At 33.4% G+C, this 17,179-nt stretch overlaps 2 protein-coding genes across 2 annotated transcripts; one reads left to right on the top strand and one right to left on the bottom strand.

The window, feature by feature from the left end:
• Positions 1-349: 349 nt before the first annotated feature.
• On the bottom strand, positions 350-3,294 carry LOC106131704 (uncharacterized). Its single transcript, XM_060945258.1, has 6 exons — positions 3,145-3,294; positions 2,573-2,798; positions 1,846-1,972; positions 1,521-1,622; positions 1,074-1,215; positions 350-524 (listed from the first exon to the last, which is right to left on the bottom strand). The coding sequence occupies exons 1-6, from the start codon at positions 3,277-3,279 to the stop codon at positions 402-404; spliced, it is 855 nt and encodes a 284-aa protein (XP_060801241.1). The 5' UTR covers positions 3,280-3,294; the 3' UTR covers positions 350-401.
• A 1,811-nt stretch (positions 3,295-5,105) lies between these two features.
• Positions 5,106-15,075, top strand: LOC106132647 (glutamine synthetase 2 cytoplasmic). The gene is made up of 7 exons (XM_013332116.2): positions 5,106-5,271; positions 6,309-6,470; positions 8,333-8,546; positions 8,941-9,013; positions 10,753-10,937; positions 12,638-12,777; positions 14,715-15,075. Exons 1-7 carry the CDS (start codon positions 5,106-5,108, stop codon positions 14,861-14,863), a joined length of 1,089 nt encoding a protein of 362 aa, XP_013187570.1. The 3' UTR covers positions 14,864-15,075.
• The last annotated feature ends 2,104 nt before the right edge of the window (positions 15,076-17,179 follow it).

The following is a 17,179-nucleotide window of genomic DNA, read 5'->3' as shown; positions in this document are numbered from 1 at the left end:
ACAGGAAAAAGCGCTTTCTGTGTGACCTAGGGCGACATTAGGGCTTCCCAAATTTCAAGAATATCTAATGCAGACACATTTTAGACAAGTAGATATTCTTGAAGCAGTGGATTCAAAACAGATAAAAGATATTTTTCAAAATATGTGTTAAAAGTAAAATCTTCCTTTTTCAAAGGAAACCCATAAAAATGTAATGGCACGGAGAATTGCTATGTAATAATACTTCCAGAAAGTAAACTAAGCTCGTTCTAACAGAAACAAGAAAATGTAACTTTAAATTGGATAATAAAATAAAACAAAAATACCTCTTGCTAGGTCCGCCGGCACAGGAAAATTTTAATACAAAAACTTTTTAGAATACGAACATAGAAAAAAAAGTCAAAAATATCGGGTCCGGAAATTCAGATGTCGGCAGTGAAGGCGTCGATATCTTCGGGCTCCCTAGCCACCTCCAGGACCCAAGGGATGAGTTGCCAAACAGCCGTGTACTGCGCCGACTGTTCCCCCCAACCGCGACGTTCTTCCTGGAGGCATTTAATTAAAAAGAAAAAGCTTAGCGAAGTACAAAGGTAAGTATATCGACGAGAACATTAAAAAATGTAAGTTAAATATTAATTAACTGGAATATTTGACTTATAAAATAAACTCGGTAAGTAAATCTGAATGCTAAGTCCGAATGGTCAGTTCTTGCAATTTTTTTAGACACTATTATATTTAATATTATTAAAACGCAAATAATTGACAAAGTGGTTTTTGACCTAGTCTAGTAGTAAATAAAAGTAAGTGTAAGCATATTTGAATCGAGGGAATGGTTTAAGAAAATCTGCATTTGAGTTATTTAAAATAACTCAAATGCAGATTTTCTTAAACCATTCCCTGCCATTGCTTACACTTACTTTTATTTACTACTAGACTAAACCACAGAATTGAGATAGTAGCAGGAATTGTAAATAACTTATTTACAATTCCTGCTACTATCTCAATTCCGTGGTTCTTGAGTATTGTGAATATAAGCTATTCTCGCAATTTAACTTATTAATTATGGTTAATAAATAATTTTTACGGATCGTTACCTGTAAATAAAGCGCTATCAGTTTTCCACCAATTAAAAGAAGGCTACCATGAACAGGGTCAGTTTCCTCCTTTTTATAAGGCGGCAGTGAAAGGCAGTACACATTTTTTATAACATTTAACGTTTCAACTTTTTTCGCTTCGCTGTAATCAAGATTATGTTATCAAAGGAATTATTCGAAGATGCTATCTTAAATACTAAAAAACGTAAACAGATTAATTACTTTAAAATAATTAAAGAAATTTATGGAGTGATATGTTTTCTTACACCGAAAGAGTATACAGCACTCAAACTGCTCGTAATGTACATATATCAAAAAAGGTGGGATTTGGATCTGCGCCTCTATACGCACCACGCATTTTTATCGGGAACCTTATCAACTTGATTACCACTAACGTAATTTGATTGTGAAACTTTGATTAAAAGAATAACGAAACACAACACTTACTAGTACCCAACATTTCCTGGACAATGATCGGAATGAATTGACCCTTTGTATACCATTAAAGGGTGTGTCGGAATTTCTGCGTCTGGGTATTTGGCAGCATATCTAAATATTCAAACAAGTCTTAAATTGAGAATAAAACCTGAATAAATTTGTGATGATAATGAAGATATTGATGATGAACTTTTACGAAGAGAGTCATGAATGTGTATGAAGCGAAAGAAGTATGCAGTGATCGTGGCAAGTGGAAAGATGTAATCTCTGCCTAAGTGCCTACCAGTCTGACAAAGACGCGTGATTTATGTATGGTATGTGTTTATATTCTAACCTGTCTAAGCCCCATCCAACAGCAGAAGCCGTAGATCCATCTAAACTAGTAAAGTGATGAGACATCAATGTAATCGGAGCCCACCCTGGACATGCAGACATCAAGGAGCCTACGACTTGAATAAGACCTGTATTCAAAACTTTTATTCATTATTATGGGACACTTCAGTGTCACTTAAAATTTGATCAGATCAGATCTTGGTTTCACAAAGTTGGTTGACGTCAAATAAATTACTTGAAACTAAGTTTACTGTGCCCCAGCAGAAGCGTCAGTGTAGAAGAAGCGATAACAAACTGCACTGGAACATTTCCGTCAACAATGTCAACTCCACAATTATCCTACTATCACTTAATATAGAAATACATACAGATGAGATTAATACATTATGAATTATTTGGAATGAAAAAATTATTACAAGTTCGGTCATTTAGAGAGGATGAATAAAAACAGGTTGAATAAACAAATATAAACGGAGAGGGTGAATGGGAAAGGCCAGACCAACATACTTTGGTCAAATCAAGGACGTCCTGGCGAATGATCAGTTCAAGAGGTACCTACGATAGACCAACAAGCATGTATAAAAAGAGCTTGTAAAATAAGATTATAGTAGAAGCGAAAGAAGTACGCAGGCAGTGGGCAAGTGTTGTCTCAGCCTAATCCTTCAGAAAATTGGCGTGTATATGTATGTTTTTGATGATTAATTATGTTAATATAGAATAGTTCATACCGATATTATAAACAAACTGTCTACTCCTTACTCGCGGGTTATATTTAGGATGTACAAGCGTATACTTCACATAGGCTATTCTTTCTGGCTGTCTCCAGGCTGCTCCACAATATGTGACATATGCTGACCGACCATCAGACGTGAAACCAGTACGATGTTGCCTTGAAAGACAAGATCCAGCCGTGACCAACCAGTGCTGGCTTATTGCTGCTGCGTCACATAGTACCTGGAAAATAAAAAAACTATTATTTTATATATTGTATACGACAGATTATCGTATGCCAGCTGTCCTTACTCGTGTAAAACGACGGTTAACGTCGCTACTTTCTGGGGTAAATTTAAAGTTTAAAGCTGATAAATGAGGATGAAGATAGGACAGATTTTGCCTAACCGATATCGAGGTAAAAAAATACCACTTAAATAAGTATTATTGACTCTTCATGTATGTAAATTTTCAGCTAAATCTGTTTAGTTTTTTTATTAAGCCTTGCTTTAATGTAGGATGTTACGTGCAAGATATAATTATGAGTAAAAATGTTCTTACAAATATATAAATTAATAAAGAAACAAACCTGAAAGGGCTCATTTATATAAACTGCCACGAAAGGATAATCAGACCACGAAGCTACCTTGCTTTCTTGGGCATAGATATCATGTTTGGTTTCTTCATTAGCTCTAGTGTAGGGTGATGTTGTATTAAATTTCATCTGTGCGAAATAGTCAAGGTGATCATATTCATTCTTGTTAACATGTTTTTTTGTTTTAATATTACGAATACCATCGTGGTGGCCAATATTTACATTTACATGTTCAAGTAAAATTTTGGCGGAATTGGGTCTATCATCAAGGTTATTAACTTCATTTTTACTGATAATTTTAGGATGATCACTATATGTTTTTTTGGTTTTCTTAGTTTGCTGATCATATATTTCGAAAAATTTTATCTTATCATAAATTGTTGTAGGTAAATTAATATCAATACTTTCAGTATTGACGACGTCATTTCTTATATTTAATATAGGACTTTGGGTAACAGGCTGTGTTGTGAGAGGACATGTTTCGCCTCTGAAATCAATCAGTGTTTGGCTTCTTAGATTTTGTTTAGTAGAGCTATATTCATTAATAAATTTATTCCACAATAAAAAATGATCGTTATTTTTATAACTTGTCTTTAGAGTAATAAAAGGGTAACTTAGCCTACGTGTATTATCTTGATCTTGAATGGAGCTTGTCTGCTTATTTAAGAGCATGGTTGAGGTTTTTGGGGATTTTGTTATTTTTGTCTTTTGAGAAGGAGCATTCACGTGAAATGCCAAAAACGGAGAGCCAGTTACTATGGATTTGAAATTTTCAGAATTTTTAATGGATAATTTTGGTCGATTTTTTATGTATTCAACATTTAAATGTACTGAACGATTTTTTTCGATATCAACAGGTTTATCAATCTCATCTAAATAATAAAATTCTATATAACTTTCTGTCGGTTTGTTGCGGTGGAATATTTCAGTATTTCTTTTGGTCGGTCGTGGTGTTAAATATGTTTTGATATCTTTGATCAAAGAAGATGTAGTAGTCTCTGTATCTAAAAATACTTTTGTTTTCCTCCATATCATGTTGACTATTTCATATTGCTTTCGGCTTACTCTCCCAACTCGCCACTTTTTACTTGTCTCCGTAGCAGAAACTTCAGTTGGAATTAGTCCCATGTTTGTACTTTCAGTGCGATTACTTGTAAGGGATCTTGGTTCAGGTACAAAAATTCCGCGTTTGCGTCGTTTAAAGCTCTCACTTGGCAAACTATTTACTGATAAAATTGTGATCATTATTATAAAATTGTTTCTCATAACCGTGCAGAAAACAACCATGTTTAATTTTTATATCCAGATGTAATAACCAAGAAAATAAATAGAAAAATATCACAAGACAAATTTTATTACATTATATTAAAAGTATTGTTATGATATAAAAATGACAAGAAGTTCTTAAATTATAGAGTATTTAAACCTTATTTTGGACATTAGTTTCATACCATATTTTCAGGAGATATTAAAAAAAGTTTTTAAACATTACCATTTCTAAAAGTTTAGGTACATAAATTGAAATTTTATATATATTATTAATTAAAAGATTGGTGGACATGATAACAAGCTTATTTTTATATTAAACTTAAAAGAAATCGAGGGTGCTTACTCATTGATTCAATCTAAATTGAAGGATTTAAAATTACTTAGTAAAAACTTTTTCATGACTTTGATAAAAGATAAGAAACTCCGAAAAAGTATAGGTAGGTATTTATTTATGACAGATGTGACACTTCTGTCTTTTTGCGACTTTTAGTTTAACAAAATTTTTGTCTTACACAAATTTAAAGTTATAGATAATTAAACAAATAGAAGGTAAATTTTTACATTAAAAATTATATTCGAACTTTGCATACTTCTTTTGCATACTATTGTAAAACTGTGACAATACTGCATTAGAACTGTATACTTATTGCAATTTTGCATTAAATTTAGGCAAAACAACCGTAATCATGAATTCCACACCTATTGCCCTGAACAAGGCTGCTATGCGGAAGTATGAAGACCTGGAGGTACCTTGTGAAGCGATCCTCGCAAGCTACGTATGGGTAGATGGAACAGGCATAAACCTCAGATCTAAAGACAGAACATTCGATTTTGTTCCTAAAAGCCATAAAGGTAGGTATATCTTTAAAAGATACTTGTGTTCTTTATACTCTTTGATTACTTCTTCGATTACATTGTTTTTATATTAAGTATTTTTGTTTTTATTTTCAAATGAATAAAAATGACTAAAATATTTGAATACAAAATAGAAAAATCACATATTACTTAATCTAATTACATTTCATATTTTTAAGTAGGTTATTTACATTCCGTTGAAAGTAAGCCGGATGACGTTGACTACGGAAAAATTATGTTTACTCGTTGTTTAAACTACTGACAGAAACCATAATGGGACACGCTTCATGACTTCCTTCGACAGTTCAAAACATAATTATATTTTATTTGAAAAGTTTTGCGCAAACATCCTTATATATTATGGGTCTGTTGTGTAGGTAACGAGGAAAATATTCGAAAATATAATAAGAGTGATTGTAAGTGACGAGGTTTTAAACCTCGCTGTCAGTAACAATCATTCTTGTCTTTGTGGTTTAAAGATCAGCTAGGACGCAATGTTAAAAGTTTTTGATAGTAGTTACTAATATATCTACTTCTTTTATTGAATAAAAAGGCTATATAGTTGTATTTCTCGAGTTGTTACTTAGGTAGCTTTTGGTACTTCATAGTGACGTTAAGCAAAACCGTTTTGAATCTGTTTTTTGAGAATCGTTTAGCCTACGAACACGTTAACATGAATACGTTATATACAGTTAATTCTTATCGGAAGAGGAAATGTCCTCATTATGTCCTTAAACCATTAGTAGGATAAACGAATGATGAGGAATAGTTACTACTAGACTACAACTACTTCAAACTCCATGGTTCGCTTTTCCAATATCTACATATATCCCTGCATATTTATATAATCAGATTAAGTCCATTGCCTCGCATATAGTGCCTGGATTTCTTCGGCCTGCACCATCTGAGGCTGCAGTAAATCAATGACATTTTTTTTTCCAAAATAATCTACAGAATGGCTAGCCAGATCAGTCAGTCACCTAATAAAATTACAAATTATATATATCTGTATAAGTCCTTAATCTTTATTTCAGATCTTCCAATTTGGTACTTTGACGGCAGTAATACCGGGCAGGCGTCCGCTGATAATTCGGACACGTTTATTTTCCCAGAAAAGATTTACCACGATCCGTTTCGACGAGGCAGCCACATTATGGTTTTGGCTGATACATATGCTCATAATTACCAACCAACTCGTAAGTATTTATTAATGAAACAAATTTATTAAAAGGGTACAATTATCTGATTTTTCCCACCTTAAGTTTGTGGTGGACGACAAGGCCTCTCTAGGACGTATATACATACATACATAAAGTCACCCCTCTTTCCCGGAGGGGTAGGCAGAGACTACATCGTTCCACTTGCCACGATCTCTGCATACTTCCTTCGCTTCATCCATATTCATACTCTGTTTCCTAGGACGTGTTAATATTAATTACTATAATGTTACAAAATGTCACGATAACTGAATAAGACTAAGAAATATGAATAAGACTGATATAAAGTAAGGTTGTCCTGACATTCTCAGTGAGTGTAACAAGTATGTTAGTTCAGTGCAGTTGAACCACGGAATGAGTTTGAGTTTTCAAATAATTTTGGAACTAATTTCCATTGAAACTCGGCAGAAGTTATAAGCTTTATTGCTCTATGGAAACTTACCCGTAGAAATGAACAATTTAAATAACGTGCACAAAAGAAATTTACCTAGGTATTTCAAATTACTGCTTAAATAATTTAAAAATAACCATAATATCTACTTAATTTTCAAAGATTTATTTTAGTCTTATGATTTCCACACTAAATGTGTAAGTTCAAATTGCTTTCCTGAAGTTGTAGATGGGTGCAACTTAAGGCTTATGAAATTGCTAAGTATATTTTATGAGCTACATTTATGCGTAGCGTTTTATAGTAGGTCAGTATAGTAGGTCATTTTTTGAAAATATTGAATTTCAAGTGTAGAAATGGTTTCTAAATGTTGGAGAAAATATTCTATAATAAGATATGATGTATAATTACTTGTATTATTATTTAAGCAAATGTAATTATTAATGTGTAAAAGAACTCCTGAGAGTCTTCTGATGCTGAATAATAAGTAAGTAGCGCTGGAGATAGTCTGCCAGGCACAATGCACAGGTTGTGTTATTAATTACTATATGATACAATATTATCTAAATTTATTCGAGAAGAAAACTATTTTATTACAAATCTATTAAGGAAACATTGTAATGAAATTATCTCATCAAAGCCGTGACTATCTCATGAGTCGTAATATTTTATAGGCTCATAAAAAGAGATAATAAACTTATTCATTCAAAAAGTTCTTAAAGCCGGTACTATGTACAAACAACTGGATGAGTGAATCTCACGGAAATAAAGCTAATTAAAAAAATTTGCACGATAAAAAAGTTCTATTTTGCGCTTAGAGTATCGACTTAAATAGAATAGGCTGTCTTCTCATTGTCTCAATCACAGTTCCATCAAAAAGCCATTTTCAAAGTTATCCTCGGAACCTTTTCCGAGATTATTAGGTCTACCAACCCCGTAAGGCAGGTAGTTACTTATGTATTTTTCAGTTTTATTCCATAACTAGCTTCCGCCCACGACTCCGTCCGCGCGGATGTCGGTCTTCGCGTGGAAGGTTTATTTCTCCATTTTGAGTATCTCTGACAATAACATCTTATAAATATCTATCGGACCCAAATACGGCTAGGCTTCGCCTAGCATGTTTCGATGTTTTAGTAAGAGAAGATCCCATAAACTGAAAAATTAAGATTTTTACGTGTTTTTCCAGGATAAAAAGTAGCTATCCCATTTTATGCCCAGGATAATAAGGTATAATTATACCAAGTTTCATCGAAATTGAACAGTTAGTTTTCACTTGACGCCTGAACATACATACTGACAAAAAATTTTTTAATCACATATTTGGCTTTGGTATCGATCCAGTAACACCCCTTGCTATTTTTTTTTTTTTAATATTTTCAATGTACAGAATTGACCCTTCTACAGATTTATTATTTGTATAGATATTAATCGTAACTCTTAATTACACTATCAGCATCAAATTACCGCAAGAACTGCGTGATGCTCACGGAGAAGGCTGAAGTAGAGGAGCCCTGGTTTGGATTCAATCAGGAATTCTTCCTGACCACCACTGACGGGCGTCCACTGGGCTGGCCCGCAGGGGGGTTCCCCGCCCCGCCTGGGCCTTACTACTGCGCAATCGGGGCCAATAAAATCGTAGCCAGGGACCTCATGGAGGCATTTTACAGGTAATTTAAATGCATTTGGGAGTTGCGCGTTTCGTTCTTTATGACTATAAGGTCGAAAAGGTAAAATTTATTGTTACTGATTTTAATAATATTTTGAGGTATTTGGTGCGAATTTATTTTAAATAAAGTAATTACATTTCAAACACCGTTATAAGCGATAAAGTTAAAATCAAAAGTGTTCATAGGACATTGTAGGACACAAGCCTCCCAACGTAAAGTGGTGGAGGGTGCAACTGTGAATAATGTGAATATGCAAAGATGAGAGAGAAATTAATTTGAAACCCAAAACTAAAGTAAAGAAAATAAGTAGGGTAACCAAGTAGTTAAGTTACCTACAGTAATGCCCAATACGTGAATCCTTCATTAATTATCTAAATTAAACAATTTCCAACAGATGTTGCCTTTACGCCGGAATAGGTTTGAATGGGATAAATCCAGGAACAACGCCATCACAATGGAATTTTCAGGTACATACTATAATATTTGACCATGTATTAGTAGTTCGCGGAAATATAATTGGGTTTTGTTAATTCATTCCAGCAACTGTTCGATTTGAATATTCAATATTGTATACGTCCTTGTGATATAGTCGACTAGCGGCGTAATTACGCCCGTGTAAATCTGTATATAGTTTCTGTTATTCCCCCATGCCGTGTGGTTTTCAAGAAAAAGAGCTTCACATATTACCTACTTGACAAGACCGGAGTTTAGCAGTGAAAATGTTACAGACGGACAAATGATAGACTGTCTTTCTATCGCGTATATATTATAATGTTAGCATGAAAGTAGGCATTTCAACTATAACAACTATAATAACAATAACAACTCACAGCTAATAGAACAGTCATATTTAGTAAGTAACCAAAATTATTAAAAGAGGTAGTTTCACTTTTAGGTATCGATCGTTCAGAGCCGGATTTAAAGGGTCTGCCCTGCATGCTTCATGTAAAGTTAATTAATACGCTCTTTTATGATCGACGTCAAATTGTATGAAGCTAAGTAAGAATTCTAGTGAAAAGTTTGTTTGTTTGTTTGAAAAGTGTAAAATTCAGATAAATCTATTCGCATATAGAAAATGAATTGTTTCCTGCAACTAGAAACTCGTTCCATTCTTTAATGTCAAGCATTTTCCACAAAGTTTTGCACGCTCCAAATTGCGCAACCCGGTAGCAGTTCCGTTTATAAAACAACGTAAAAGGGCACAAAATAATATGAAACAATTACTTTTTGTTAAATTCGAGCTTTAAAACACTCAAACGAAAATTGTTTCATGAATTTTAACGCAAGCTTCTAGCAAACTGATACTAACATTCTTTTAGGAAGTTTTACCTTTAAGTTTTAATTGTTGATAATATCGTTGTGTTATATTTACATTTGTAGAATTCTTAAAAATATTCTGGAATTAAGCGTGCTTTAAGATTTTCTTTTGTTTTCCTAATTTATTTGTTACGTGTCTTACAAAAAAGAATGATGTGTCCCGCTTAAAATAGCCCTGTTTAGTAAATATATAACTTAGCTAATGCTTTGTCCTTTTTTTCAATTACCTGGGAAGCTTCGACTTTGCCTCGTTTTTCCAATGTCTCGTCATGAATTACTTTACTTTTATTTTTTTAATAAAAACGCTTTTGTCCTAGAAGAAGTCCTACAACATAATTAAAGATTTAGGTACTTAGTTATGTAAACATGATCGAAAGAGAAGTATTGACAACAAATTATGAGTGAATATAATCATAGAATGTAACCTGTTTAGATATAAAACACTACTTTTTTAAATCTACTACCTACTGTTTCTTCGCTAAAGTATCCACTGTAGTAGAGTCAAAGACTCACTGCCTCGCGGGGCCATAAAACGTGGAAGTTAGACGCCGCCTGCCGCGTTCTCTATCGCACTTACAGGCCTTACGGCAGGCATAGTTATGCCCCACGCGCGACGCAAACATTGTGTAGATATTTATGTTGTGAAAAAGTAAAATAAGCCAAAGTTAATTACCGTGCTCAAGCGCACGTAGGTATCGATATACTGTTATCGATAAGTGACTCATCGCATGTCCCTCGCCCTAGCGCACCGAAGTTTTATGGCCCCGCGGGCAGCGAGTCTTTGACTGTACTATAGGAAGTATATGACATTATCATTAAATACATCTTAGTGATCTAAATTATTTACCAAAATTTTCCAAACACATTGATGTCGACATAAAAATTTTAGGTCGGTCCAAACCCAGGTATTCGGGCAGCGGACGACCTGTGGATGGCTCGTTATATCTTGGCGCGCCTGGCGGAAGAGTACGGCACGGTAGCTACCTTCGAACCCCAGCCGGTACCCGATTGGCCAGGGAATGCCACTTTCTGCTACTTTTCTTCTAAGGACATGAGGGAAGAGGACGGTATTTTGTAAGTAATGTTTCATTAAAACATTCAAACGTTGCAATTGTATAGCTCTAATTTTGGGCATGACTAGGTGCTCTAAAAAATTTAATGTACATATAAGAAAATCATAGACGTGTCGTACATAAGTTATTGAAAAAACAATGCGGGCTTTATGGCTTCATTTGCATTTGAATAAGTCGATACAAAAAGGTACCACCAATTTTTGTACTCCTAGTCCCGTGTTGAATTATCCTATCAATATTCTAATAAATAAATATACAAATATATTATTTATTAATAAAAATGGAAAGGCTGACTTGGCACAGAAGGTGCTTAAATTAATGTACAAAACCTGTGAAAACTGCCAAGTAGGCTCTTACAGGCGTAATAATATCTGAAATTATTGTTTTATTTGAAATGTTGGCTAAAGGCCAAAACCGTTTAGAAAAAGGAAAAATGGTTTAATGAATATTTTAATAAAAGCTCATCTTAAGTAATGTGGTACTTTAGAAACTAAGAATTTAATATTAGCTTCGCTGAAAATGTTGTTGTATTCTTGTTGCAACGCTGCTACTTGAGAATAATATAATAATTGAAAATTTTATAAGTGCATATATATATAAGTTTCAAAATCTCTATAATAAATTTAATAACATCTTTCAAGTACCTACCTGAATTTTTGTAAATAAAAACTGATTATCGGATTATGTGTCTTTTGTCAACAGATTCCATAAGAAATTAACTCATTTTACTCCTAAAATAATTGCGTTTTATTTTATATCGGCAAGGTGGATTTTGAATTTATTCATTTCTTGCTAAAATTCTTTTATGAGTTTCTTGAGTTTTACTATGTTAACATTAGTTTAGATTTAAGTGTTGTAAATTATAGAAAGAATCCCTTTGGGAAATTCCTAGGTATGTACGCATCCTACTCTAGGGGAATTTTAAGCACTTACAAAATATAATGAAAATAGGGTTTTTCAAATTTATACCACGTATAATCCATTGGTCAAAAAGAATCCCTTGTCTAAGGAGAATAATTTATCATTTTCGTGGCGACAACAATACGTTGTATTGCTTTTTAGAGCGATTATAGCTTTTACTTATATTCTTTAGACGTATCTACATACTATGTACAAATACAATTTGATTTTTCAAGCCATAAAATAGATAATAAATAAATATATACCGGACAAATTACCCAGATTGCGAACTTACCTCGAGGCTAAAAGTTTGTTTTACGAAATATTTACTTAAAGATACTATATTTTATAAAAATACTTACCTAAATAGAAAAATATCCAAGAACCAGACCAATCAGACAAAGTTAGTTTCTCATCATACCCTGGCCGGATTTCGAACGCGGGACCTCCGGTGTCACAGACATATGAACAAGGGTTACCAAAAAATAAATATATGTATCTATAGAACTTTATGTATACCGCATACCTTCTTGGTTACGTTATGTTTACTAGTACTTACTAGATTTTTACTATCCCCAATAATTTAATTAAATATTGGTTACCTACTAAGTATGTTGTAAAACTCCTTTCACAATGATGTCATTGTGGTTGAACACAAAGCCTCAAACTCGGATCCATCTACCTCACCTTCAGCGCTTTGAAATTTTTCAAAATGATCGATCCAAACTTATCGTTAGCAAATGTGGAGCTATTTATAAATATTCTATACAAAATAAAAATATGTCTGATACAAATTTACAGGGTAATTGAACGAGCTATAGACAAATTGGCTCGTCGACACGGCGCTCACATCAACGAGTACGACGCGAACAACGGGGCAGACAACGCCAGACGACTCACCGGCAAGAATGGAATGCCTCACATTAGAGATTTCACTGCAGGTAATACACACGAGTGTACTTGTTTTCTTCTTCTACGCTACCTTTGACGTGTAGTTGACATAGGTTATTCTAAAATTAATTTTATTTAAAGGTGCGCCGTGTGGTTTTCAGCAATTTAGAATGAGTCACTCCATATCTTCCTCTTGGATGCCCTTTTTTAAATTTTGAACATACATTCCTTTAAAAGTTTAAAGTAGACAAAAAGTATTAACACTAATTGGAACCATGGGAAACAAAATGGAAAAACCATGGGACCAGGAAAAACAAACCGTCGCGCGTACGAAGTCGCGGACAAACGTTAGTTTGGCGCGTTTGTAAATAGTTATCAGTTAATTGAATGTCTATGACACGCCTCATGCATCAGATAAGCTTTTACCCGCGGGCCTTCGCCACCGCATGAAAATCATGCCCTGATGGATGCCGAGGTCATTACGACTACTAATAATACAGTAGGTATGTCAGTAACCTTTCTATTATGTTATACAGATGAACGAACTGCAACACACGGTCTATGAAGAAAGCTTGATAAAAATGCAGTTTTCAGTGTAAAATTTATTATGTTCGCGTTGGTAAATTTTTTGTGACTTATTTCTATTTGTGATTCAACAAAAAAATACTAGTTCGTTAACTTTTGTATTGCGTTAGTTTCAATACAAAATAACGTAGTCGTATTTACAAAGGAAAGATTATGCGGCCGAACTAGTGTAATATGTTCCCCATAACTGTATGCTTCATTCAATAATTATACAAATTTTCTAAAGATTTACATGTTACATCAAAATATACAATATTAATATTGTATGTTGATGTAGGTATAATCACGGTAAAATAAACTTCTTTGAATCATTGCAATATTCATGACAGTACAATAAGGATATATACTATCCTGGGCACTGAATAATATGCTAATAAATATAAGCTCAAAATGTTATATAAAATACATTTTTAATGACCTTGCTCCTGCTTCGAAACTTCTCCGGAATAGAATAGAACATGGTGACCTAAAATACTCTGCAAACTGAGTCCAGATGTTTCTTGAATGAACACGTTATTTATTTCAGATTCATAAGCAAAATTTATTAAAAAAAAAGTAAGTATTTCTGGCAAAAAAGCATGTTAAGAAATATCGAAACACCTGCATGCCACAGGAGTTAATTAAATAGGTGTACACTAGACCGCCACAATGAGAAACCAGGGTTCGTTTTTCAGCGTCATCAAAATATTTGATGTTGTTCTTAGTTTATTGTGTTTGTTTTATGTAGACTTTTGTGGATATTATTTTTACTATAACTATGCGGTGATAAATTATGAAAGGACCTAAGGAGAGATATTTAGAAGATCATCAATCATGAAAGCATGATCATCAATTCACGACGATTCTGATTACTGGTTAAGCTGATTATTTCCAATCATATTATAATTACGATTAATTGGACAGATATCAGATTAGGGTTTTGATAAATAATAATAAATTTTAATGTAAATATTGAACATGTATCGGTACTGTATAAACTGTTCTTCCCCGTATGCGCGTTACAGCACACACCCTGACAGTGTTTAATTTTTACTATTATTTTTTTAGTAGAAAGATATGAGATCCTAGGTTTGCCTGATTGTTTAATATGTTATATCACAAAAGCGTTACATGAAAAAGTCGAACTGAGCATAATTTTTACAATAGGCCATGTAGAAAAGTACCTTTATGTTGTAGACGTATGAAAGGTTGTATATTTATCTAATAATTAACATGCTGAACAGATCCATAGCTACATATATTTCTATCGACATAAACCGTAAATAGTACGGTCAACAGAATATCAACCTATCCAAATACATTGTGAATTCGTCTCTATTATACAGTTCTTGTGCAAGGTAACGCAATATGCGGTTGCCTGTACAATCCAAGAAGTCACGTATAATAAAACTATTTGATTCAGGTGTCGCCAACCGAAGTTGCTGCGTCAGGATTCCGAGGCAGGTCTCGGAGGACAAGAAAGGATATTTAGAAGATCGTCGGCCGGCCGCTAACGCAGACCCCTATAGAATTATATCTATTATTCTGAGGACCTGCATATTCGACGAATAAGGAACTATTACGATTTTAACGTAGTTCAACTTACGATGGTTAGTGTAAGCCGAAACCCTGTGAATAATGGACGTTCTGTAAATGGAACAATTTAGATAAAACGTTTGTTCATATAACATCTGTTACCTTATTCTGTGATATTTGTTTCGTTTGTAATTATGCATGTACAAATTGTCAATGAATGCTTTTGATTAAAAAGATTTGGTGCTGAATGTTTTATTTTTATTTTATCTGATATGCCATAGCACATTATATTCACTTAAATAATTTGGTGATTCGGATTGTTTAGCGTCCAAAGCCTATTAAATCCTAATAAATTTTAGCAATTCAGTAACATGAGTGACTAAAGGACTGCCAGTAAGTATGTAGGTATGCCTGCAATTTAAAGTTATTTAGGTACTCACCCAAGCATACTTTTTTTCCTTGATTTTAAAATCTTTGATTGTTAAAATGGGATTTATAAAGCTCTTAGTTAAAAATTTATGCCTTCATTATGTTTAAATCTTAATATTCGATTGACTTCAAAAACACTAAAGAGCGTGGTAAAGAATGCAATTTCACACCACCATCCGCCATCAGTCTTTCCTAGGGTGATCTCATTTTGAGCAGTGCAATGGTTTGTAAAGTTTATTTACACTTAATATATTCAATTGCTTGAATCATGATTATAAAAGTAAAAAAAAAATATTTACTCTCGGAGGGGTATAAAGGAGGATCCCTGTATTCTTCTTTTGTTTCATCCACATTCATTTCCTCTCTACATAGAATGTCATTGACCTAAGCTTACGCTAGGATAACTCCGATTTGATCAAGGCCGTTCACACTCTCCATAAAGAGTACTGTGCATTATTTTATTTAAAATATTGAAATAGCATATACTTTTATTGAAACGCTAGGCGCAAACGCCAGTCACGTCTGCGCCTTGGAATTTAAACCTTATTGACTGAAAATATTCAAATGAAGCTATACGCTTCATAACACATGTCAGTATGAAAATGTGAGACTAAATAAGATGATAATATATTTATAAAAACCAATTTATTGTATTTATTAGGTATCTTTGCAAATAACTTTTGGGTATTGATTTACGTATAGTGGACCTTATATAACTACTTGCTGTTGGGGAACCTTCTACGGGTAAACACCCGTACAATACATATGAAAAGATAAATAAAACCTTGAAACTATAGGTAGCATCCATGTTTCCGATGTTTATTGTTTCATCTATTTTTAATCTCATCGCCCAGCTACATAGGTATAAAAGTTTTATAGCAATCGCAAGTGTGGGCTAAAAGAGATTTTGTTTATAACGCGTTTACTGGGTTGTGGCATCGATGGTTTCGGATACTCAATCTGATATGAAAGTACAACGATTCTCTTTCATATTAACGATATTTTAATTGCATACTTGGTCCTTGGTCAATTTCATTGTGAGTTGCATGAATGCAATTGTTATTTAAAAATCAGGTGTCATTATGTATTTGTGAGTAATTATTTGGATGCTGTGAAAATATTAGCAAAGACTTTTACAGTGGTCTCATCTGTTCCAATAAAACTCCACTCTGTACTATGCTGCCACTGGTCTATTTTGACTGTTAATTGAATTTACGTAGTTGCTTTGGTAGTAAGAAAGTTTAATATAAAATGAATATAAAGGATTTGAGTAGCATCAGTTGTTTTTTTATGTGTAAATGAAAAAAATATTATAACGCTTGATATTAAATTGATTGACCCCGTGAAGAATTAATTTGTGCGTATGTCGTGTCATGAATCCCAACTAATATTATAAATAAAGTAGGTAAGTTTTATTTGTTTGTTTGTTGCCACTTCACGTGTTATCTAACTAAACCAATTTTGCGTATATAAAATTAAAATTCTGACGAATGACTTTTCATCCCAGTAAAAACTGTAGTTTCCGTAGGATTTGCTGTACTGGTAAATGCTTGAAACTATCAAGTAAGGATGAAACTTTATTTCGATCTTCGTTTTTACGAATGTATGGGCAGGGCAGGTCAGTTGAATGCTTTTTCCAGCAGCGTGTTGAAATAATGTCGCTGCTCTTTTGACAAAAAATGCAATAGTCGCAGTTTTCCCGATATGCAAGTATTGTTCCCGACAGTTTTATGCTAGGGTGAAATTCGGCAAGGATAACGATCATTTTTATTTGCTTTTTTTTCTATGTGTTAGTTTTCAAATTACCTTTTTCATTATTTTTACTCATGTCAAATAAATACGTAAAATTTTATTTGAATGTGAATAATTCTATTTCATCCTACAGCTTTCATTCATTCAGGGTGAATCAATGAAACAATACAA

Source organism: Amyelois transitella, chromosome 7 (assembly GCF_032362555.1).
Source record: "Amyelois transitella isolate CPQ chromosome 7, ilAmyTran1.1, whole genome shotgun sequence".
NCBI lineage: Eukaryota > Metazoa > Arthropoda > Insecta > Lepidoptera > Pyralidae > Amyelois > Amyelois transitella.
Note: the sequence above shows the minus strand (reverse complement) of the source record. Positions and strands in the feature narration are given on the sequence as shown.